Source organism: Cebus imitator, unplaced genomic scaffold (genome assembly GCF_001604975.1).
Source record: "Cebus imitator isolate Cc_AM_T3 unplaced genomic scaffold, Cebus_imitator-1.0 Scaffold42, whole genome shotgun sequence".
Lineage (NCBI taxonomy): Eukaryota > Metazoa > Chordata > Mammalia > Primates > Cebidae > Cebus > Cebus imitator.
The window spans coordinates 10,599,420-10,622,837 of NW_016107357.1; the positions used below are offsets into that span (position 1 = coordinate 10,599,420).

The 23,418-nt window shown below is 38.4% G+C and overlaps 1 protein-coding gene across 1 annotated transcript in view; it reads right to left on the reverse strand.

The window, feature by feature from the left end:
• Window positions 1-23,418, reverse strand: part of NUP133 (nucleoporin 133) — a 62,775-nt gene that overhangs the window by 2,246 nt on the left and 37,111 nt on the right. Inside the window, exons 12-21 of the mRNA XM_017526493.2 lie at window positions 22,473-22,595; window positions 21,301-21,400; window positions 20,507-20,758; window positions 19,434-19,567; window positions 16,197-16,355; window positions 13,652-13,787; window positions 8,031-8,149; window positions 6,009-6,089; window positions 4,677-4,741; window positions 1,326-1,414 (exon numbers count right to left, since the gene is read on the reverse strand). Of these exons, the coding sequence (XP_017381982.1) occupies window positions 1,326-1,414; window positions 4,677-4,741; window positions 6,009-6,089; window positions 8,031-8,149; window positions 13,652-13,787; window positions 16,197-16,355; window positions 19,434-19,567; window positions 20,507-20,758; window positions 21,301-21,400; window positions 22,473-22,595 (1,258 nt within the window). The remainder of the gene's footprint in view (window positions 1-1,325; window positions 1,415-4,676; window positions 4,742-6,008; window positions 6,090-8,030; window positions 8,150-13,651; window positions 13,788-16,196; window positions 16,356-19,433; window positions 19,568-20,506; window positions 20,759-21,300; window positions 21,401-22,472; window positions 22,596-23,418) is intronic.

Sequence of the window (23,418 nt, forward strand, 5' to 3'; positions counted from 1 at the left end):
AAAAAAAAAAAAAAAAAAAAAAAAAAAAAAAAAGTTTCTGCTATTCTTGTCCTATATAAAATTATGACTTTTAATTTCTGTTTTTCACCTGTTTATAATCCACTAAGAATAACAAAAATTGCAAAGCTTCCCTTAAATATTAGCACTCAATATTTAGACACAATTTAGTTCTGTGGCATTTTTACAGCTATAAAAGGAGGCTAAAAATCTGAAAACTAATGCTTGGAGATCAGTGTGGATAATACTCCAAATGAAAGCTTCTTGGTTTTTTTTTTTTTTTTTTCCTTTAGAGAAAGTCTTGCTCTGACCCCTCAGACTGGAGTGCAGTAGCACGATCTCAGCTGGCTGCAATCTCTGCCTCCCAGGTTCAAGCAATTCTGGTGCCTCAGCCTCTTGAGTAGCTGGGGTTACAGGCATGAGCCACCACACCTGGCTAATTTTTGTATTTATAGTAGAGATGGGGCTTTGCCATGCTGGCCAGGCTGGTCTCAAACTCCTGGCCTCAATGACCCGCTCGCCTCAGCTCCCCAAAGTACTTCTTGTTTCTTTTTGTTTCTAAACTAAATTTTAGAATGGGTTTGTAAAAATATTTTAAAATTTGTTCTTAAGCATGATATAATCAATTTTTAATAGGAAATACATAAAAAGTTGGTATCTCATTTCAAATTTTCAGTCTTCACAGAAGAGTTAAACTGCTGGGCATGGTCACTCATGCCTGTAATCCCAGCACTTTGGGAGGCGAAGGCAGGCGGATCACTTAAGGTCAGAAGTTCCAGACTACCCTGGCCAACATGGTGAAACCCTGTCTCTACTGAAAATACAAAAAGTAGCCAGGGGCACACCTGAAGTCCCAGCTACTCGGGAAGCTGAGGCAGGAGAACTGCTTGAACCTGGGAGGCAAAGGCTGTAGTGAGCTGAGATTGTACCCTGTACTCCAGCCTGGGGGACAAAGCAAGACTCTATCTCAAAAAAAGAAAAAAAAATAGTTAATTAAAAAATTAAAGGAAATGATTACTTCTATCATTATAGACTGTCAGTGTCACAACCAACATTTGTATCCCAGGTTTCCCTCTTTGCCCATTCTGAATCAGGATGGTGACTTAGCTCCTGTGGTCACCTAGAGACCCAGGAGGAGGATGACCACCTTGATACAAGCTCCCTGATGTGCAGAGGATGGGAAAAGCCCCTTCCTTTACTGTAAACACATCTAAGCTTGAGTATAAAGCTGTTTAATCCTAAACGTCCCTGTCATTTGATCCCATTACTCTACAATTTCTAAAACTGGGGAGTGACATTGTAATTTCCAATAGTAACAAACCACTTACCATCTTTTAAAAGTTTCTGTAAGATCTTCACAAATATGCTGTCTTTAGATACTTCAATTGGATCATCTTTGCCATCAGAACTGGACCAGCTAGAAAACAAAATCATTATGAAAGAAAAATGAAATCACTGATACAGCTGAAATAAATGATTTCTGTTTGCTATCATGGTTTTATTTTGACGGCTGTGGGGGATGGAGAATCTGATTTTGTGATACTGTTTCAAATTATTTAAATAAAGGTACTTTAGGTGTTGAATACATTGACAATTTCTACATTAGATATAAAATGTTACACTTCAGGTAACAAGCAAGAGAAGCCAAGGGAAACAAATTTTTAAAAAGAGGTTACACTCAAGGTAGCTATTGACTCAGTATAACCCTTATGTATTTGATTTCAAAAACCAAGTAGTGAGGTATCTTTCTGAAGAAAATTCTATTAGTAACACATCCAGTATGGAACCCAAAGTATGACTGACTGCAGCTGCGAACTCCTCAGCTCAAATGTTCCTCCCACCTCAGCCTCCCACGTAGCTAGTCCGCAGGCATACATCACTTTGTGCCTGGCTCATGTTTTTATTTTTGTGTAGAGACAAAGTCTCGCTATGTTCCCAGGCTGGTCTTGAACTCCTGGGCTCCAGCAATCCTCCTATCTTGGCCTCCCAAAGTCCTGGGATTACAGGCATGAGCCACTGGATCCGGCCAGAAGCTTTCTTTATGTAGTTGCGACCATCTACTACTAAAACAAAAATACCAGACCACTGCTTTGTAATTAGTGGATATATCCCATATGATAACTTTAACATTTTTAAATAAGAAACTAAGACAAGGAATCTAATCAAAATGAGGGCATCCTTTTGTATGACTGGGATGGGACCAAAGAATCAAGCAGCCGGGCGCAGTGGCTCATGCCTGTAATCCCAGCACTTTGGGAGGCTGAGGCAGGCGGATCATGAGGTCAACAGATTGAGACCATCCTGGCGAACATGGTGAAACCCCGTCTCTACTAAAAGTACAAAAAATTAGCCGGGCATGGTGGTGCGTGCCTGTTGTCCCAGCTACTCGGGAGGCTTAGGCAGGAGAATTGCTTGAAACTGGAGCCACTGCACTTCAGCCTGGTGATAGAGCAAGACTCTGCTTCAGTTAAAAAAAAAAAAAAAAAAAAAAAAAAAAAAAAAAAAAAAAAAAAAAAAAAAAAAAAAAAAAAAAAAAAAAAAAAAAAAAAAAAAAAAAAAAAAAAAAAAAAAAAAAAAAAAAAAAGAATCAAGTAGGCAGAAAACTGGAAGCTTCAGAGACTGACCTCTAAGACCAAACTTAACAATTTTAACTATTTGAGAGTGATCAGAGAAGGGAAGAAATGCTTTAGTAAAAACAGCTCTTCTACAATTTTTTACCACAGGAAAAAGGAAAATTCTGAGTAGGAGAAGGCTTCTAGCATTCAAGTCCTGCTTTGCTTAAAATTCTTTTCCTGGAAAGAATTCATTCCTACAACTGATTATTCTTAGTCTTTGCCATTGCATTTTAACATAAACACCATTTCCACAGGTGGAAGACCTCCTTTGTAGAAAGGATCTGATTACGAGAAAGTAGTACTTAATGCCTTAGAAAAGGGCACTGACCTTCAAGTTGTAGTAATTTAAAAAAAAAAAAACAAAAGAAACATAGCTTCAAGTTTCATTTGGCATGACTGGCCTTACTTCTGTGAAAATAAGGGATGTGTATTTCTATGCAAACTGACAGTCTAAATTTTAAAATCAAAAGTAGTGATTTATTATAGCAATGGTCCTAAGTCTTTAATGTATTCTTTATTATTAAAATAAAGAAATAAGCTCAGGGCTAAGTAAACATTACTAATGGAACCATTAAAATTTTCATAATATATATGTTACAATATGGTTAGAAGGTTATAAAACCATTTGACATATAATATCATACTCTTCCTGAGATATTGTGAAATATATATTTAAGTCTTCTTCCTCACCCCATTTCCTGCTTTGCAAATCCTAAAATCCTTAGGATCTCCAGAGATGTCTTTTTTTTTTAATACTAATGAGTTGGCTGATAGCTGGCAACCCCCAGCTTGCTTCGGAATAGGGGCTGGTCACCAGAAAAACAAAGCATAATTACAGTTGGGACTTTCAGCCCTATTCCTCAATATCCAGGGAGGGGACAAGGGCTGAAGGTTAAGCTGGTCACCAACTTTGATCAATCATGTCTACATAATGAAGCTTCCATAAAAACGCAAAAAGATGGGGTTCGAAGAGCTTCCTAATAGCTGAACATGTGGAGGTTCCTGGAAGGTGGAGGACCCACAGAGGGTTTGGAAGCTCCAAGCCCCTTCCCCCTTACCTAACCCTATGATTTCTTCATCTGTATTCTATGTGATACTTTCAGATCCATTAGAATCAGCATTCCCAGGAGATTAGGCATTCTTAGTCTCAGGATGAGACGGGAGGTCAGCAGGACTGGTATCACAAGACACAGGTCATAAAGACCCCACTGATAAGACAGGATGTGGTAAAGAAGCCAGCCTAACCCACCAAAACCAAGATAGTGGTCTCTGGTCGTCCTCACTGCTCATTATACACTAATTATAATGCATGAGCACGCTAAAAGATACTCCCACCAGCCCTGTGACAGTTTACAAATGCCATGGCAACGTTGGGAATTACCCTATACGGTCTAAAAAGGGAAGAAACCCTTAGTTCTGGGAACTTCATAACTTTCCAGAAAAATTCATGAATAATGCACACCTTGTTTAAGCACATAATCAACAAATAACCATAAGTATATTCAGTCAAGAAGCCCATGCCACTGCTCAGTGTACAAAGTAGCCATTCTTTTGTTTATTTTCTTCTCTAATAAATTTGCTTTCACTTTCATCTGTGGACTTGCCCCAAATTCTTTCTTGCACAAGATCCAAGAACTCTCTCTCGGGGTCTGGATTGGGATCCTTTCTGGTAACAATATCCTTCATAATAAATTGGTAGGCTTGTCTCCCTGAGTTCTATGAGTTGCTCTAGCATATTAATCAAATCCAAGGAGAGGGTTGTGGGAACCCCAATTTATAGTTGGTTGGTGAGAAACACAGGCAAAACTACCTGGGCTTAGATTGGCATTGAAGTCAGGAGCAGTCTGAGCCCTCAACCTGTGGTTGTAGATAGTGTCGGGACTGAACTGAATTAAAGAACATTCAGCTGGTGTCCACCAACAGAACTCATTGGTTGCCTCGTGTGGGAGGTGGGAAATCCCAACACATTTGGTCACAGAAGTCTTCTGTATTGACTATCGTATGGTGAGAGGAACGGAAACGTAGTTTCTATACTTACAAAGATGCGACGTCATGAGCACTTACTTATCTCTCTGAAGAGCTTTGCAAAGGATCTCCAGTTTTAGATCACTTATATTTACATCTTCTTCCTTCACAACAAAAAATTTTGATTAAGTCCTGGCTTTAAAATAAATACACGCTTAAGTTTTCATTATGTTAATATTACATTCATAGAAGCCAATTAATACATATGAATACTTTCATATTACCCTGTGAAAGTGATTTCATCAGCAACCTTGAGAGGGGAAAGGTTTCTTTTTTTTTTGAGATGGAGTCTCGCTCTGTCGCCCAGGGTAGGAGAACAGTGGCATGATCTTGGCTCACTGCAACCTCCACCTCCCTGGTTCAAGCAATTCCTCTGCCTCAGCCTCCCGAGTAGCTGGGATTACAGTTGCACACCACCATGCCCTGCTAATTTTTTTGTATTTTTAGTAGAGACGGGGTTCACCTTGTTGGCCAGATTGGTCTCGAACTCCTGACCTTAGGCAATCCACCTGCCTTGGCCTCCCAAAGTGCTGGGATTACAGGCATGCTGCACCCGGCCTGAGGTGGGTAAGATTTTTAAATAAGGCAATGTAAAAGTCTATATATTTTTAAAATCTACCAAGTTACTTTCAATTGCATGGACAGGTAATAGAACTACTTATCCTACAGAATTTTCACTATAACCTACTGAAAGATAAACAGCTATTCTTAAGGTGAATACTATTAAGATTTTATATGTGTGTATGTGTGTGTGTGTGTGTGTGTGTGTATATATATATATATATATATTTTTTTTTTTTTTTTTTTTTTTTTTTTCTAAACAGAGTCTCACTCTGTCGCCCAGGCTGGAGTACAGTGGTGCGATCACCACTCACTGCAACCTCTGCCTCCTGGGTTCAAGCAGTTCACAGCCTCCCAAGTAACTGGGATTACAGAGGTGGGGTTTCACCATGTTTGCCAGGCTGGTCTCAAACTCCTGACCTCAGGTGATCTGCCTGCCTTGGCCTCCCAAAGTGCTGGGATTACAGGTGTGAACCACTGCACCCAGCCAGAATAAATTGATAAAGTTGCATATTAGATTCAGAAACTAATGATTTAATAAATTAAAGAGAAAATATATGTCAGGACTTTGAAAAGCAGTATATTTGTGCACCAAAAAAAAAAATTCAGGAATGTGTGAGAATTATCATGAAAGGGAGTCTCTTGACAGCTTTTCTAAAGAGTTATATACATTCTAAGGATTAAAGGTAGCTGAACCACAGATACAGTCTGTTTTGCTTAATTCATTTTCATGACTGACTAAAAGAGGTATTTCCCTCTTTTTATATACGTATTCAGTTGCCTGAGATCATCTCAAGCGATTTTACTTACCTCATCAATATATTCCAGCAAGTCCAAAGCTTTCTTGAAATCATATTCATTAGCTCTTCTATTTTCTTCACAGATATATAGCTATGACAAGTTAAAATAAGGTAGAAAATTATTGTATACAATCATATAACTAATGCTAGAGACATGTGTGAAGAAAAGAAGTCATTATGCTTTGTAAGTAAGTTGTAGGGTTTTTCTTTTTTCTTTTCTTTTTTTGAGACAGAGTCTCACTCTGGCACCCAGCCTAGATTGCAGTGGCGCAATCTTGGCTTACTGAAACTTCTGCCCCTGAGCAGCTGAGATTATAGGCACCCACCACCACACCTGGATAATTTTTGTATTTTTAGCAGAGAAGAGGTTTCATCCTATTGGCCAGGCTGGTCTCAGACTCCTGACTTCAAGTGATCCGCCCGCCTTGGTCTCCCAAAGAGCTGGGATTTTAGGTGTGAGCCACCGTCCCTGGCCAGTTGTAGGTGTTTTTACAGTAAAATGTCTCATGTTTGGAAACTGTATTGCATCTACCTTAAAATAAACTTTTAAAAAATGCATATTTTAGGCTTGGCACAGTGGCTCATGCCTATAATCCCAGCACTTTGGGAGGCCGAGGTGGGCAGATTCGGGCAATATGGAGAAACCTTGTCTCTACAAAAAGTATAAAAATGAGCTGAGTATGGTGGTGCACACCTGTGGTCCCGCTACTCCAGAGGCTGAGGTGGGAGGGTCACCTGAGCTCGGGAGGTCAAGGCTGCAGTGAGCTGTGGCGGTGCTACTGCACTCCAGCCTGACACCCCAAGCAACACTGAGACCTCGTCTCCAAAAAAATAAATAAAAAAAAAATAAAAAAATTGAGATTTGCAATAAAAATAAAGCATACAGTTGACCTATATTTACATAAAAAATAAAAAACACAATCAACATGTTACCAACACTTATCCCTGCTTAGATTATAGCTGACTGCATACTCATTTCTGTATTCTTCAAATTTCCTGCAATTTTTATGGTCAGAAAAATACTTGCCTTATTAAAAACATCAGTTTGAATTTTTCCTGTCTTCTTTTTCCAAAAACTATTTATAAGTAATTTCATTTTTTAAAAATTGTATATATAATCATTTAATAGCAACAATACTCAGACCATTTCAGAAAAAAAGCTATCTGCTTGTTTTCACTGTCTTATAGCACTTACAATACTTTATTTCATTGTTCTTAAACATCCTTTTTACTCCCTCATCTCTGAAGTTGAACTGTGGTAATAAAATTAATGATCTATCAGTGTAAAATTGGCACTACCTTTTTCTCAGTGATACATAATAGTGAGTTACAATAGACAGTATCTTACATTTCTAAATTAAATATATATTCTATCAGGAGAGGCTGTTGTAAATTCAGTTATAACCGGAAATCTGTTACTAATTATGGCTAAAATGGTAAGGTTTTTAAATTGTTTGCTTTCTTTTTCATACAGTTAGGGCAAATTTAAGGTGATCCTACAACATCACTCTGGCAAAGAGAAGCTTTCTGAGTAGCAGAGTTCAGGCTGCAAACGTACATAACAGCAGAACTACCTTCTTTAGGCTGCAGCCCATATGCCGGCTCTGCCCTAAGGGATGTGTTGGGTTGCAGAGGAAAGGGGTAAGGACATCACTGCTAGACCATGTAAACTGAGTTTCTTAATCCATTTTTCTTATAGGAGAGCTTGGAAAGTAATTTTGTGGGGGAAATAAAGTTATCTCATGGTATTTATTTGTCCTATACTAGAAAAGCAAAATATTAAGTAATTTCTCCTGGTCACCTGGATAAAGCACCTTTAAGTACAGGTGTATGGGGAGGCAGATGCTGATTAATTATTCTCTAATTAGCTTTCTGTTCCCAAGCAGCTTCCAACAACTTCTTTCTAGGGGAGTTTTCTGGAATGCAGGAAGTGGAAAGATAACTTCTCTTAGGAACTATACTACATGGCCCAAAAAACACCAACAATGTTTTGAGTTTAGGAAACAGTGTTAAGGATCTGAAAAGCACATACACCAATGAGTTGCGGCGCAGTCAATACTGGCATTGCACTGAGATTTAGCTGTTTCTCCGCAAGCAGCTGTTCTGGCAGGGTCTCCTGATGCAGCAGAAAGCGCTCTTGCTCAGCCATTTCTAGTATTCAAGATGAGAGAGAGAGAAAGAGAAAATGATGGAACTTTTACTTTTGCTCTCATTTTTTCTGTCATAAAATAAATCTGAATTTTAAAGGAAAGAAATAGTTCCAAAGGTAATCCCATCATTTTTCAATGATCTTAGAATGCTTTTAATTCTTATTCTTGATTGCTGATATTTACAACATATCCATGGTTTGCTCAAAGTCCTATGAATTATCACAGCAACCAGAAATAGGAGGGGAAAGAACAGGTAAGGAAATGTTCTACTGCTTGAAGAAGTTGGAGAGCAGACAGCTATTTCATGAGGTATAACCTTTCTAAATGTGGGGATCTCTCAACCATATTTTGAAATTCATTAAAATTTTTCCCACTGGAGTTTATAGTAAATAGCTACCCCTTGACCAACAAGGGGTACTGGGCCACTAAGCTCCCGTGCTGTCAGAAATCCCAGCATAACTTTTTAAAGAGATGGGGCCTTGCTATGCTGTCCCGGCTGGTCTCAAACTCTTGGGCTTGAATGATCCTCCTGCTCTAGCCTCCCAAAGTGCTGGGACATTAACTTGTGACTCCCCAAAAACTAACCTGCTGCTGCTGCTGACAGCTTCACAAATTTCCTTTTTCTTTTCTTTTCTTTCTTTTTTTTTTTTTTTTTTTACAATGGTCATTAAGTGGATTCATTTATGTTGAAATGGAGATAACCACAACTGCAGACCTCAATCTGTGGTGTGTATCAAGCAATTCAGCTTCTTCTCATAATGTCACGACTTCCCTATGCTTCTTGGGAGCATGTCTGGCATCACTTAGTGGCACTTCATATAAGTCCCAAGGTGTTATTCAACGTTTATGGTATTGCATTAAACACAGGAAAAAATTCTTGAGAACTATGAGATTCCTATTGCCTATTGCATTTTTTACTGGTAACACTTGAGCAAGCGGACACTTGCCCACAATAGCAATAGGAGGTGGCTACGAAATTATTAAAGTACAGCATATATTACAGTTAATTTTAGGCAGTTGTGATTTAATGCTGCATATTTACATTGTTTACATTTGCCTCCACTGTTAATGGCACCATGTGAGGTGTTTGTGTGCTGATAAATTTTAACTTTTTAACTTTTTATAATATAACACAAATGATAAAAAAAGATTACATATGTTTTATGTATTCATGACCTGTCTTTTTCTTAATTTCTTTTTTTAAAAATATTTCTAGGCTACATGATCATACATGGTTATCCATGAGCTTTTTCATGTTGTTGAAAAATCTCCAAAATATATTCTAATATATTTATTGAAAATAATCTGCATATAAGTTTTCCCATGCAGTTCAAACCCATGTTGTTCAAGGGTCAACTGCAGTTAACATTCACAAACGGAAATGATGTAAAAGCTACCATGAGCATATCAAGAAAAACAAGACCTGGATGGAAGAACAAATAGCACATCTCCTAAGCAGCAAGGGTTATCTCCATTGGATGAGGTCACAGGGGCTTCCGCTTGCCATAACCTCTCCAGGTTGCAGCCCATGACCTGGCTCCACCCCAGAGAATGTGCTGAGTTGCAGGGAAGGTTAAAAACTGCTATGTAGCCTCATAAACACAGCATTCTGTAATGCACAGATACTTTCACTCAAATACTGGCAGCATTCTGATCCTGGTTTTGGAAAAACTAAATGGAACATTTTTGTCCATTTCTATACCTAGAAAAACAGACTGGGAGGATACATACAAACAGTACCAGTACCACCTCTGGGGGGGGTGGGACTATACACAACTTATTTTTCTTATCACATTTTTTTCTACAATTTACACATTTTCCATGAGAAATTATTTATACAACGAGAAGAGTTATTTTTAAAAAGCCTATCCCCTCTGATTACATACATCGTGCTAACATTCTGTAGAATCACTGAGATCTGCAAATGCTCCCACTGTGTTAAGAAATAAAAGCTAATAAGTGATCAAATGCAAAGCAGGGAAAAGCAAGAAATAGGAAAGCCCTGTGTTAAAATACTTTGATTAACATGATCTCTGGTGGCCAGGCTAAAATATGGCTTCCCTTCTCAGACTATCAGCAGTCATATAGAATATAAACACACGTTTTCTAGAATAGGCAATACTAGTGCAAAAAATAAAAAGATTGAAGGAAGATTATCCTTCAATATTTTAAAAATAATTTTAATATCAATACTTTTAATAAAATTAATTATTTAAAAGTTTTAGTAAAAGGGGCTAATACCTATAATTTATTGAGTACTTAATATGTGTAAGCTATTTTTCTCAAGACAGTGTCCTCAATTCTTACAACTACCTTCTGTATAGATGAATAAATTGAGGCTAAGAAGCATTAATCAACTGTCCATGGTCACAAAGCTAGTAAGTTCTGGAGAAAATATTTGAAATCCCAATTCTTTCCACTATATCCACTCCCTCAAGAGGAAAAAAAAAAGGCAGCAGTATAATTTAAACCCAGATCTTACGCTGGTCTCTGTGGATACGCCACATAACCAAATATCCATATCCACATATACTTGATCCAAACCACATAGCTGAGATTCCCTGCTCCAATCTTTATTTTGAAAATTTCCAGGCTGGGTGTGGTGGCTCATGCCTATAATCCCAGCACTTTGGGAGGCCGAAGTGGGCAGATTGCTTGAGCCCAAGAGTTTGAGACCAGCCTGGGTACACATGGCAAAACCCCATCTCTACAAAAAACAATACAAAAATTAGCTGGACATGTGAGCATGCCCCTGTAGTCTCAGCTACTGGAGAGGCTGAAGCAAAAGCAACACCTGAGCCCAGGAGTTCAAAGTTGCAGTGAGCCATGATTGTGCCACTGTACTTCAGCATGGGTGACAGAGTGAGACCCTGTCTCAAAGAAAATAAATAATAAAAAACAGAAAAAGTCCAAATCTACAAAAAAATTTTAAAATGCCAAATGTGCACTTTAAATCCTTCAGCTAGAGTCTCCTGCTGCTAACACCTCATCCCTTTTGCTTTCTCTATGTATATAGGTAATAATTTTTTTATCATATGAAGGTTGTAGACATTATGACATTTCATTTCTAAATACTCAGCATGTATTGCCTAAAAACAAGGACGCTCAACCACAATACCATTAGCAGGCCTACAGAATTTAACATCAATACAGTTATATCATCTAATATTAAGTATGTTCAAACTTCCCCACTTGTTTCCAAAACATGCACCACAACTGTTATGGTTATTGTGGGGGTGATTCGGGATCAAGAATCACACCCTGCATTTGTTTGTCCTGTGTGATGGCTCTTAGGTTCCTTTCACCTAAAACAGCCTCTACCTTTGTCTTTCATGTTGCTAAAATTTTTGAAAAGTCTGGGACAGCTGTATTATACAATGTCCTACCAACAGATTATGTCTGATTGTTCTCTTGTGATTAGAATCATGGAGAACATGTTGGCAAGAACAGGACACAGGTGATGGTAGTACACCGCTTCAGGAGTATGCAGAGTGGGTTTGTTTTGTGGTTGGTGACAGGGTCTATTAGGTAAGTCTACTGAGACTCCAAAAACACGGGAATATCCTGTTCCCTGGCCCCTAAACTCAAAGTCTCAGCATCCTTTGGTGGTTGTAATAGTGACTTCACTGTGGTTGAAATAGTGGCTTCTCCCATTCTTTCCACATTTATTGGCTGGTATTCTCCTGTAAAGAAGCATTTTCACTGACTCTCTCCCTTTGTGAAAATCACTGTAGATTCATGAATATTTTTCTTTTATAAACTGTGGGATATATCTTTTACTACCATTTTTTTGATGTTCAAATTGTCCCCAAACGTGATCAGTGGGAGCTGCTCAAGGCTCTTGTATTCTTTTAATGTTTCTAAATTAATCTTGCTTTCTGACCTAGTAAGACTCTCCAAGATCATTTCTTCAATAAGCTCTCATTTCTTTTACTGGAAAATGGTAGTCAGAAACCAAAATATGGAACCAGGAATACTCATGCTACTGGGTGTCACTGCAAAGAGCCAAGAAATATGTATGTATGTGTGTGTATATATACATAATAAAATGTATATATATGTGTATGTATTGTGCATATATACACACACACGAAATTTTATTTTATATATACACACATTTTATTCTCTTTCTACTGAGAGAGAGAGAGAGAGAGAGAGAGAGAGAGAAAGAGAGTTTTTTTTTTTTTTGAGGCAGGGTTTTGTTCTGATGCCCCGTCTGGAGGGCAGTGGCACCATCACATCTCATTGCCACCTTGACCTCCTAGGCTCAAGTGATCCTCTCACCTCAGCCTCCTCAGTAGCTGGGACTACAGACATGGACCACTACATCTAAGTTTTGAATTTTTTTGTGAAGACAGGTTCTTGCTAAGTTGCCTAGGCTGGTCTTGATCTCCTGGGCTCAAGTGACCCTCCCACCTTGGCCTCCCTAAATGCTGGTATTACAGGAGTGAGCCACCATACATACCCTAGCTGATGTATTTTTTTTAACTGATGCATAATAATTACACATATTTATGGTGTACAATGTAATGCTTCAATACATGTATACATTGTGCAATGATCACAGGGCAATTAGCATATCTATCACCTCAAACAAGAAAATATATTGTTTTTAAAAATCAGTTTCTCCCCAGTATTTCCAATTCAAATTCAATACTACAGAGTTCTTCACTGTCTCTCTATACTTGTATCTCCTTTCTCCTTGGTTCTAAAATATAATGCCGCCATGCCTCAGTATCCACTGACAATTGGTTCTAGGACCCCTGGGAATACCAAAAAGCTCAAGTCCCCTATATAAAAATGGTAGTTATTTGCACATAAACCATGTACAGTCTCCCATATACGTTAAATCACTTCTAGGTTACAATGCCTAATACAATGTAAATGCTATGTAAGTAGCTGTTAATACTGTATTGATTTTTTTAATTTGCATTATTTTGTTTTAATTTTGCATTATTTTTGTTTTAATTTTTTGTTTAATTTTGTTGTTGTAATTTTAATTGTTGTTAAATTATTTTTAATTCTTTTCTTCCCCAAACATTTTTGCTGTTTGGTAGGTCGAATCCGCAGATGTGGAATCCAAGAATATGGAGGGTCAACTGTACAATATGTAATTGTTTCCATCATCTACAATATACACAAAATAGTTCACAATTACTGCACCAATACCACACTACCTCTAACAAACCCACTGTATAAAGGTCAAGGTTGCTTTGTAGTTCTTTTTGCCCTTGGAATAGGTGTCACTAAGGGTACATAATCAGACCTGTTTATTGAAAATCATTTGAATGTATTCTTTAGGAATTATTTAAAATACAAATTACTTTTTTCTAAAAAAATTCTAAGTATATAATTGAGTAACTACACATGGACATTGAATAAATGCATTCCTCTTAGAGACAGGTCTGTTTCTAATAGATCCTACTAACTGATGACAGGAACACATCATGAGTTCATTGACAGCATGACCAATTTGTATATGTTCTTGTTCAAATTCTCCTACCTTCAATTTTTTCTTGCAGTATATCCTCCGAAAAGTCTGAAGCTAATGCAGCCAATTTACTCAAGCCAAGAAGAGTTTTTTTCTTTGCAAAGTAACGAGTTTCCATATTTGCCAAACCCAGAAGCGTTGCATGAGCCTACAATAAACAAAATATGTAAACCATCATAAGATATTGAGTACCAATTCAAGTTGAAACAAAGGTAAGTAAACCCCAAACTGTTTTTTTTCCCCTAGGCCGTATCAATGAAAGACAAGTCAACAGTTAGCAAACCTAAAAACTGAGCAGTACCATAACATTGTGAGTAATTACAGAGCAAAATATCAACCAACCACACTAATTACTGGGAAGAGAGACATGTAGAAAACATTTGCTCTAAAAACAATTACATATTCACCTGAACATCTTGTCAAGAACAAATTTTAAAATTTTTTACTGATAATTTGAATATTTATTACAACAATATACTCATTAAAAAAAGGCCAATGGCTGTTACAGACCCATCATTAAATTTTTTGTGATTTTAACTATCATGATGGACTACGTTCCTTTTTTTTGGAGACAGGGCCTTGCTCTGTTGCATAGGCCAGAGTACAGTGGTTCAATGCAACCTCCACCTCCCAGGTTCAAGTGATTCTCCAGCCTCCGGGTCCTGAGTAGCTGGAATTACAGGCATGTACCACCATACTTGGCTGTGTTTTGTATTTTTAGTAGAGACAGGGTGTCACCATGTTGGCCAGGCTGGTCTTGAACTCCGATATCTGCCCACCTCAGCCTCCCAAAGTACTGGGATTACAGGCATGAGCTACTACACCCAGTCTGGACTACATATTTTTATTGAGATATTAGAAGTAATGGCAATACCATCACAAATTAAGAATGTTTTATGCAAATTATGAGAGAACAGGAGTACACATTCTAAATAATCCATAAGAAATGTTTTTAAATTAAAAAAATTTTTATTGTATACTGACAAATTGTAATTGTATACATTTACAGATACAAAGTAATGTTATAATATATGTATGTGATGTGGAATGATTAAATCAAGATAATTAACATGCCCCTCATCTCAAATACTTATCTTTGGTAAGAACATTTCAAATTTGTTCTCTTGGAAATTCTGAAATGTACAATATACTATTATTAACTTGAGCCACCATACTGTGCAATATATATATAAAATCTTCCTGGCTGGGTGCGGTGGCTCATGCCTGTAATCCCAGCACCTTGGGAGGCTGAGGTGGGTGGATCGCTTGAGCCCAAGAATTCGAGACATGCCTGGGCAACACAGTGAGACCCCATCTCTAAAAATACAAAAATAAAAACAATCTTCTTCTGCCTAACTGAAGCTTGTACCCTTTGATCACCTTCTCCAGCCCTTTTGGCCATTTTAAAATTGGGTTATTATTTTGCAATTGACCTGAGTTCTGTGTGTGTGTGTGTGTGTGTGTGTGTGTGTGTGTGTGTGTGTCTATAAAATCCCCTCACCCTTCTACCATTCTTCTCTCTGCTTCCATGAGTTTAACTGTTTTGGGTTCCACATGTGAGTGAGATCATGTGGCATTTGTCTTTCTGTGTCTGGCTTATTTCATTTAGTGTAATGTCCTCCAGCTTCAACAATGTTGTTGCAAATGAATTTCCTTCTTTCTTCAGGCTGAATATTACTGCATTGTTATTCTATATATAATACCTTCTTTACCATTTACATTGATCGATGGACACTCAGGTTGATTCCATAACTTGGCTACTGGGAATATGCTGCAATGAACATGGGAGTGCAGATATCTCTTCAACATACTGATTTCAACTCCTCTGGATATATACTCAGAAGTGTGACTGCCAGATCATACAGTAACTTTTTGAGGAACCTCCATACAGTTTCCCATAATGGTTGTACTAACTTACACTCCCACCAAGAGTGCATCAGGGTTCCCTTTTCTCCATGTCTTCTCCAACACTTGTTAACCTTCATCTTTTTGATAACAGCCATTCAAACAAATGTAAGGTGATGTCTCATTGTGATTTAAATTTGCATTTACCTAATGATTAGCAATGCAGAACTTTTTTTTTTCACGTACCTGTTGGTCAACTGCATGTCTTCTTTTGAGAAATATCTATTCAGGTCTTTTGCCATTCATTCATTCATTTATTTTGGGACAAGGCCTCACTCTGTTACCCAGGCTGGAGTACAGTGGCACAATCTTAGCTCACTGCAGCCTCGACCTCCAGAGCTCAAGTGATCCTCTTTCCTCTGCCTCCCAAGTAGCTGGGACTACAGGAGTGCATCACCACACCTGGCTGTTTTTGTATTTATGTTTCCTAGGCCAGTCTTGAACTCCTGCACTCAGGAGATCCACCTGCCTCGGCCTCCCAAAGTACTGGGATTACAGGTAAGCCACCATGCCCAGCTTCCTTTTATATTTTGTACAGTAACCCCTTCTTAGGTGTATGACTATAAACAGTATTTTAATTACTAAAAACTAAACTAATTAAAGCTACCTAAATAAATTGCACACATCTGCTCCATTTAAAAATCCTTCTTACCTTTTCTAATTCTTGGCTATTAATTTCATGTAACCAGCTGAGATGTTCATGAGCTTGCAAAAAATTGGCCAACTGTCCATGCTGAGAAATGGGCTGAGATAATAATTTGCCTCGCTTTCCTTTCTCCAGATACCAGCGGAAGAGAAAGTCTGAAAAATTCTATAAGTAACAGTACACAGAATTCATAATAGTTTTAAAAAATACATTTCTGATAACAAAACATAACTTTCTTCCAAAGGCCTCCAAAACAGAAAACCTGTTCTAAACAGTAATTTCCTACATTGTAGGATCACTTAATTCAATCATCTCATTTGACAAATGTGTAAATTCAGATTCAGAAAGGCCATCTTGCTCAAGATCACTGACAAGATTAATCGCAGAATCTAGATGTGTGTTGGCCAATATGGTAGCCACTGGCCACATGTAGCTGTTTAAACTTAAAAATTAGACTGAAAGTTAAAACTCAGTTCTTCAGGTATATTACCCACATTTCAAGTGCTCAGTAGCCACATGTGGCCAGGGACCCCCGTTTGGACAGTGCATATCAACATCTCCATTATCACACAAAGCTCTGTGGGACAGCACTGAGATTCCAGAATTCTGTGCCAGCTGGCCACATGGGCTGGCATAATACATCAGAATCTAGAAAGGCCCAAATGCCCTGCCAGTTTTCCCCACTGGGTTTGTGGAGTGTTGGGGTAGTGTGGAGGCTGAGCTGCAGAGGAAGACCAAGACATCCTATAGCATCACAGTGTTTAGTAAGAGATATTTCCACTAAAGCAGGGATCCCGCCATGAATATAGGTGTCTCCCCAAAAGACTTCTGAAACCAGAAATGAAATGAGTATTACACCAGCTGAGACCAGGTCCTGGTCCACCTCTGTTCCTAATGGACTGAATCATCTTCCTCTCCTCTAAACTGCTTAATAGAGAAAAAGGAAAACCTGCCAGGGGACAAATAACATCGATTTCCATATTATGGAGTTTTAAAAATATACAATGTCTAAAATACAATTTAAAAATTATCAGATATAAGCAGAAAAATAAGCAACATAAAAGCAGGCAACAGAAACAAACTCAAAGATAATCAGAGTAAGGAGAAAAGGACTTTAAAATAACATTTAAACACGTTAAAATGCAAAAATGAATAAAAATGTCAAAATAGAAAGTAAATCCACAAAAATAATTTTAAAATCATGATCAGTGCAAAATTTATTTATCTATCTATGAGACAAAGTCTTGCTCTGTCGCCAGGCTGGAGTGCCGTGGCGTGATCTCAACTCACTGCAAACTCTGCCTCCTGGGTTCAAGTGATTCTCCTGCCTCAGCCTCCCGAGTAGCTGGAATTACAGGCATGCGCCACCAAGCCTGCCACCAGCTAATTTTTGTATTTTTAGTAGAGACAGGGTTTCACCATGTTGGCCAGGATGGTCTCGATCTCCTGACCTCATGATCCACCTGCCTTGACCTCCCAAATTGCTAGGATTACAGGTGTGAGCCACTGCTCCCAGCCACAAAAAATATTTATTTAGCAATGTTTTGAAATATTAAATGAGCCACGTCCAACAACTGAGCTGTTATTTATTTATTTAATTTTTAGACAGAGTCTTGCTCTGCTGCCCAGGCTGCAGTGCAGTGGCGTGATCTTGGCTCACTGCAACCTCTGCCTCCTGGGTTCAAGCGATTGTTCTGCCTCAGCCTCCTGAGTAGCTGGGATTCCAGGTACATGCCACCACGCCTGGCTAATTTTTGTATTTTTAGAAGAGACAAGGTTTCATCCTGTTGGCCAGGCTGGTCTCGAACTCCTGACCTCAGGTGATCCGCCTGCCTCAGCCTCCCAAAGTGCTGGGATTACAGGTGTGAGCTACCTCACCCAGCCCAACAACTGATCATTGATCAAGTAAGTCACATCTAGTCAATGAAATACTATAATGCCATTAAAAATGCTGCTGTAGAATATTTAATGACATGAACAAATGTTTGCGATGTATCAAGTGAAAAAAGCAGTTGACAAAACATGTTTGTCTATAATAGAGTGTAAAAGACTGAAAATATAAACCAAATGTTTAAAAGGGTCCTCTCTGGGTGGTGAGTGAGTTTTATCTTTTGTGTTTATAGTGGTTTTCTAAATTTTATACAAAATTACATTTACAGTAATACAAAAATAAGCTTTTCAGAGTAATCAACTGACTGAATAGACTGGTTTTAAGAAACAATTTAAATTCACTTAAGACAGTGTCACAATGGGAACTTTTTTTTTTTAAGATATGGTCTTGCTCTGTCACCTAGCTATGGTGTAGTGGCACAAACTTGGTTCACTGGCCTTGACCTCCTGGGCTCAAATGATCCTCCCGCCCTAGCCTTCTGAATAGGTGCTGCCACAGGCATGTGCCACCACATCTGGTCAATTAAAAAAAATTTTTTTTTGTAAAGGGAGGGTCTCATTATGTTGCCCAGGCAGGCCTCAAACTCCTGGCCTCAAATGATCCTACCGCCTTGGCCTCTCAAAAGTGCTGGGATTACCAGTGTGAGCCACTGAGGCTGGCTGGGACTTTGTTTTTTTTAAACAGGAAGCATAATATCCCTCAAGGAAAATGAGAATATTAGGTCTATGTAAGCTAAGCTCTCGTAAGAGAGTACTGTTCTGTGCTCCAAAGTATCTTCTATCCAATTTTAAAAAACTTAACTAATATTCATGTATCTAAGTACTTTTACTGTAACTAGAAAATATATAAACAGAAATGAAAGTTATAACATATTTTCCAAAGGCCAAAGAATCTTTCAGGGATATTTATATATAAAGAACTGTGTGGTCAGGCAGTGGCTCACATCTGTTATCCTGGCAATTTGGGAGGATGAAGCAGGAGGATCGTTTGTGCCCAGGAGTTCAAGACCAACCTGGGTAACATAGCAAGACTTTGTCTCTACCGAAAAATAAAATTAGCCAAGCGTGGTGGTGAGCTCCTGTGGTCCCATCTACTGGAGACGGGAGGTATGGGAGGGGGTGAGGTGGGAGAAGCAATTGGACCCAGGAGGTTGAGGCTGTCGTGAACCATGATCTTGCTACTGTACAAAATTTACAAAGAAATGCAACATACAAAGTAGTATCTTCTCATCGAAGTTAACTACAGAAAGACTGCATCATATTCTAAGCCCTGATTACAGATTTGAAATGGCAAAGCCATTTCAAGAAAAGGCCACTAAAGGACTCAGTGGCCACACACCCAACGCCCATCACCTGATCAGCAAACTGGGTCATGTAGCGCTGGAGTCGGCTCTGGTTGTCAGTTTGCTCACACATTTGTACCAAGATATCAAAGTCACAGTATTTCTCTGCTAGAGAAGCAGCCCACAGGTACTGGCCTAGAGTAACTGAGGGAATGAGAACAGATGAGAAAAAAATCCTGTTAGCAAAACTTAAAATCTATAATAAAAAATATTACTTGAAATTTTGGCTTTATTCCTATTATAAACCAAGAATCATTAATAGAATGGAAACCTTACTACTTACTGGCACTTAATTTCAAAATTAACATCAATTCCTTAAAGATGCAAACTCCGGCCAGGCACAGTGGCTCACACCTGTAATCCCAGCACTTTGGGAGGCTGAGGTGGCTGAATCACCTGAGGTCAGGAGTTCGAGTCCTGCCAGGCCAACATAGTGAAACCCTGTCTCTACCCAAAATACAAAATGAGCCAGGTGTGGTGGCACATGCCTGTAATCCCAGCTACTTGGGAGGCCGAGGCAGGATAACTGCTTGAATCTGAGAAGCAGAGGCTGCAGTGAGCTGAGATTATACTGCCGCACTACAGCCTGGATGAGAGAGAGTGACGCTCTATCTCAATAAAAAAAAAAAAAAGATGCATCACTGCCTCCCCAAAATGCTATTCCTTTCCTTCATGTAAGAGTAAAGCAAACTCCTCCCAATCCTGGCCTGGAGTATAATGTGTCCTTGGCTGGACAGCCATACTATCTTATCTGTACCCCTCAAGCAGCCCTCAGCAGGCTCTACTTTGAATCCAGTTATTCATGTAAAGGTCTGTGATGCTAAACTCTTTAAGGGTAGTCTCCACATGTTGTTTATTTATTTACTTATTAATCATCTTTAGTATCATCTATGGTACTTGTGCCTAGATAGTAATGGAAAAAAAGGTGAATAAATGAGCACAGAAAGGTGTGCATATTTGCTTTGCTTTAAGTTCTTTATTACAGTTAGATTAACACTACTACACTGAATATCGTGCATTAACTATTCGACCCTTTCATCCATTCAGCAAATTTAAAACTCTTGCCAAGTATCATGAACTTACGAAGAGGAGATAAAAGATCTGATCTTTTCTGTAGGTATTCCATCTCCAGATTGTCATATCTTTCCTGATTACTGGATTTATCCACAGACTTAAGCTGAGAAACATAACCATCTAGGAAGCAATCGATCAGTGCTACCAGTTGCTCAGTCACGATGTTTCGGAGGTTGCTGTCTGCCTGTGGATAAACCACCTTCAGGACAATCTCATGCTGGCGCATTATTACTGTTCGGATGCCACCAGGACCACTTGTTGCTGTGAAATGACACAAAATAATATGGTTAAGTAAGGGCTCTAGTGATGGCTAAAGGAAAGACTAATTGCATAAAAATTATGCCTCTTCATCACTGCTGGAAAATTAAATTGAACAGGGATTCAGGTATACTTGTCAAGGCCCTGCTTGAACCCAACTTCTCTAAGGAGATTTCCTCAGCAAAGCCAGGTAAACATGATTCTTCTTCCTCCTAAATTCCTTTAATCCTACTCCACTTACTTTCTTGTATTAAATTAACATAAAATATAGTCCATAACCTCCAGGGCCAGGACCTGCTTCTATGAATAACTATTTGAGCTAAAACCTAATAAATGCATAAGTACCAGTTAAATAAATAAATTATAGAGAGATCTATAAATCAGAGCAACGGAAGAATAAAGTGATTGTGACAGGAGCTGCTCACTGTGGAGATGGCACTTTTCCTTTCACTTACAAACCTACACCAGGGGAATAACACAACTTCTAAAAATGATGGGTCACCAGAAATACATTTTGAACAACTGTTAATAAATCAGTATATTACCCGTCCATGGAACATATTCAGGTTCTTTCTCTGGTGGTTCTTCTTTTCTATACAAAGAGTTTCTATTTTGGCGATAATGACTAGCAGCCTGCAGCATATCCTGGAATAAAAGTTAATGCAAAAAGTGATGAATTACAGTATTCCCCAAGATAATTTAAGACAACAAAGTAAGTTAGTAAGAAAAAATACTCAGAGGCCAGGCACGTTGGCTCACACCTGTAATCCCAGTGCTTTGGGAGGCCGAGGTAGGAGGATTACTCCTAGATTGACAACACAGTGAGACCCCATCTCTACAAAAAATTTTAAAGATTAGCTGGGCATTGTGGCATGCACCTGCATTCCCAGCCACTTGGGAGACTGAGGCAGGAGGACTGCTTGAGCCCAGGGGGTTGAGGCTGCAGTGAGCTATGATCAAGCCACTGTAAACCCAGTCTGGCAATAGAGTGAGACCACGTCTAAAAAAAAGAAAAGGAAAGGAGAGAAAAGGTCAGCACACATCTCTATGATTACTTTTTGATTCTTTCTGCTTTTAAAGTTTGTTTTACTCCACAATTTAACTTCCTTTTTGGAAAACAATAGTAACCAAAGTAGGAAAATCATTACTGTAAGTCCAGTAGCTAAAATTAAAAGGAACATTTTAATAATAAAAGTAGCAAGATTTTGAATAATTAAAAAAATAGAAATGAGAAATATGTAAACAGTTACATTAAGAATACATTTGCAATCAGGCATGGTGTCTCAGGCCTGTAATCCTAACACTCTTAGAGGTGGAGGCAGAAAGAACTTGTGAGACCAAAAGTTCAAGGCTATAGGGAGCTATGATGGTGCCACTGCACTCCAGCCTGGGTGACAGTGAGACCTTGTCTCTGAAAAAAAACTAATCAAACAAAAAAAATTGCAAAGATACAAACATACCTTCCCAAATGAAAGGTTTATTGTTGTACCAAATAGGAACTCAGGATTATAGAAGTGTATTAATAGGCACCAGGCTAACATTCAAAATATTCATTAACTGATTAAAATGACTGACATTTTTCTAACTTTTTTGGGATTAACAAATGTCTACAACCTTATAAATTATTGGCAATACAGAGTAGGAATATGGAAACCACTTCCTTGTCCATCCATGCTCTGGGCTTTGAGTTGCTGAAACCTTTCCCTTATTTTTGTACCTTGAGAATATTGTTCACGTTGATCACCACTTCGGCCCATTCAACGGAATCCAAAGGTGTATCCCTCAAGACTTGTTCCTCATGCTCCAGTAAGCACTCACAGATGGTGTCTACTTGGGATACCTGAGAGAATACACAGAAGTCAACTACTTACAACAAAAATTTTGGTGATGGGTAACAACTACCCACTGAGTTTTACTCATTAAGCCATATCTTCAGACCTATTGATGAAGGAAACTTTATTGACAGTTGATGGTCAAAATAAATTTAAAAATCCAGAAAAGTCAGATCTACTAACTTTTAGAAGTTACAGTGCCCAAATAACTAAGTCTTATAAACAGGCAAATTCTGAATTGTTACCAAGTAGATTTTTTTATTTAAACAATGATATTATTTGTTTATTACAGCTACTATGCTCAGTGCACCTTTAAATAGCATTAGGTTACAGATGACGTCACTTCACAATGTAAGACCTCAAACTAATGAACTAATAGATTAAAATGACATCAAAAATGAACTTGCTAATTTCTCTGAGAATTCCCCTTTTTCAGACATAACAGAAATGTTTGCAGAATAGAAGCAACATAAGAGAATAATGAACTAAATACATAACTCCTAACTCTTCCTTTATTAACACATAAAGATAACAGTACAAATATATCCTCAGGCACTGAAACTCTTGTTTCAAGTTCAAGTCTGCATTTAAGCCTTCCCCCTTTATTTCGAGTTTGCAAGGCAATGGACACTCAGAGATAAGAAGAAAGAAAAGCCAGATTAGCTGCCCTCAAGGACCTCACAAACTAGCTGAAAAAAATAAGATACACAGGCACAGATAAAAGATGACCCAAACAAAATCCCTCCCTTTTGCAAACCTTGTTCTTTCTTTTGCATTTCTGATGTTAGCCAAAGGCATCCTAACAGCCTAGGCAAGAAATCTTCAGCGCAT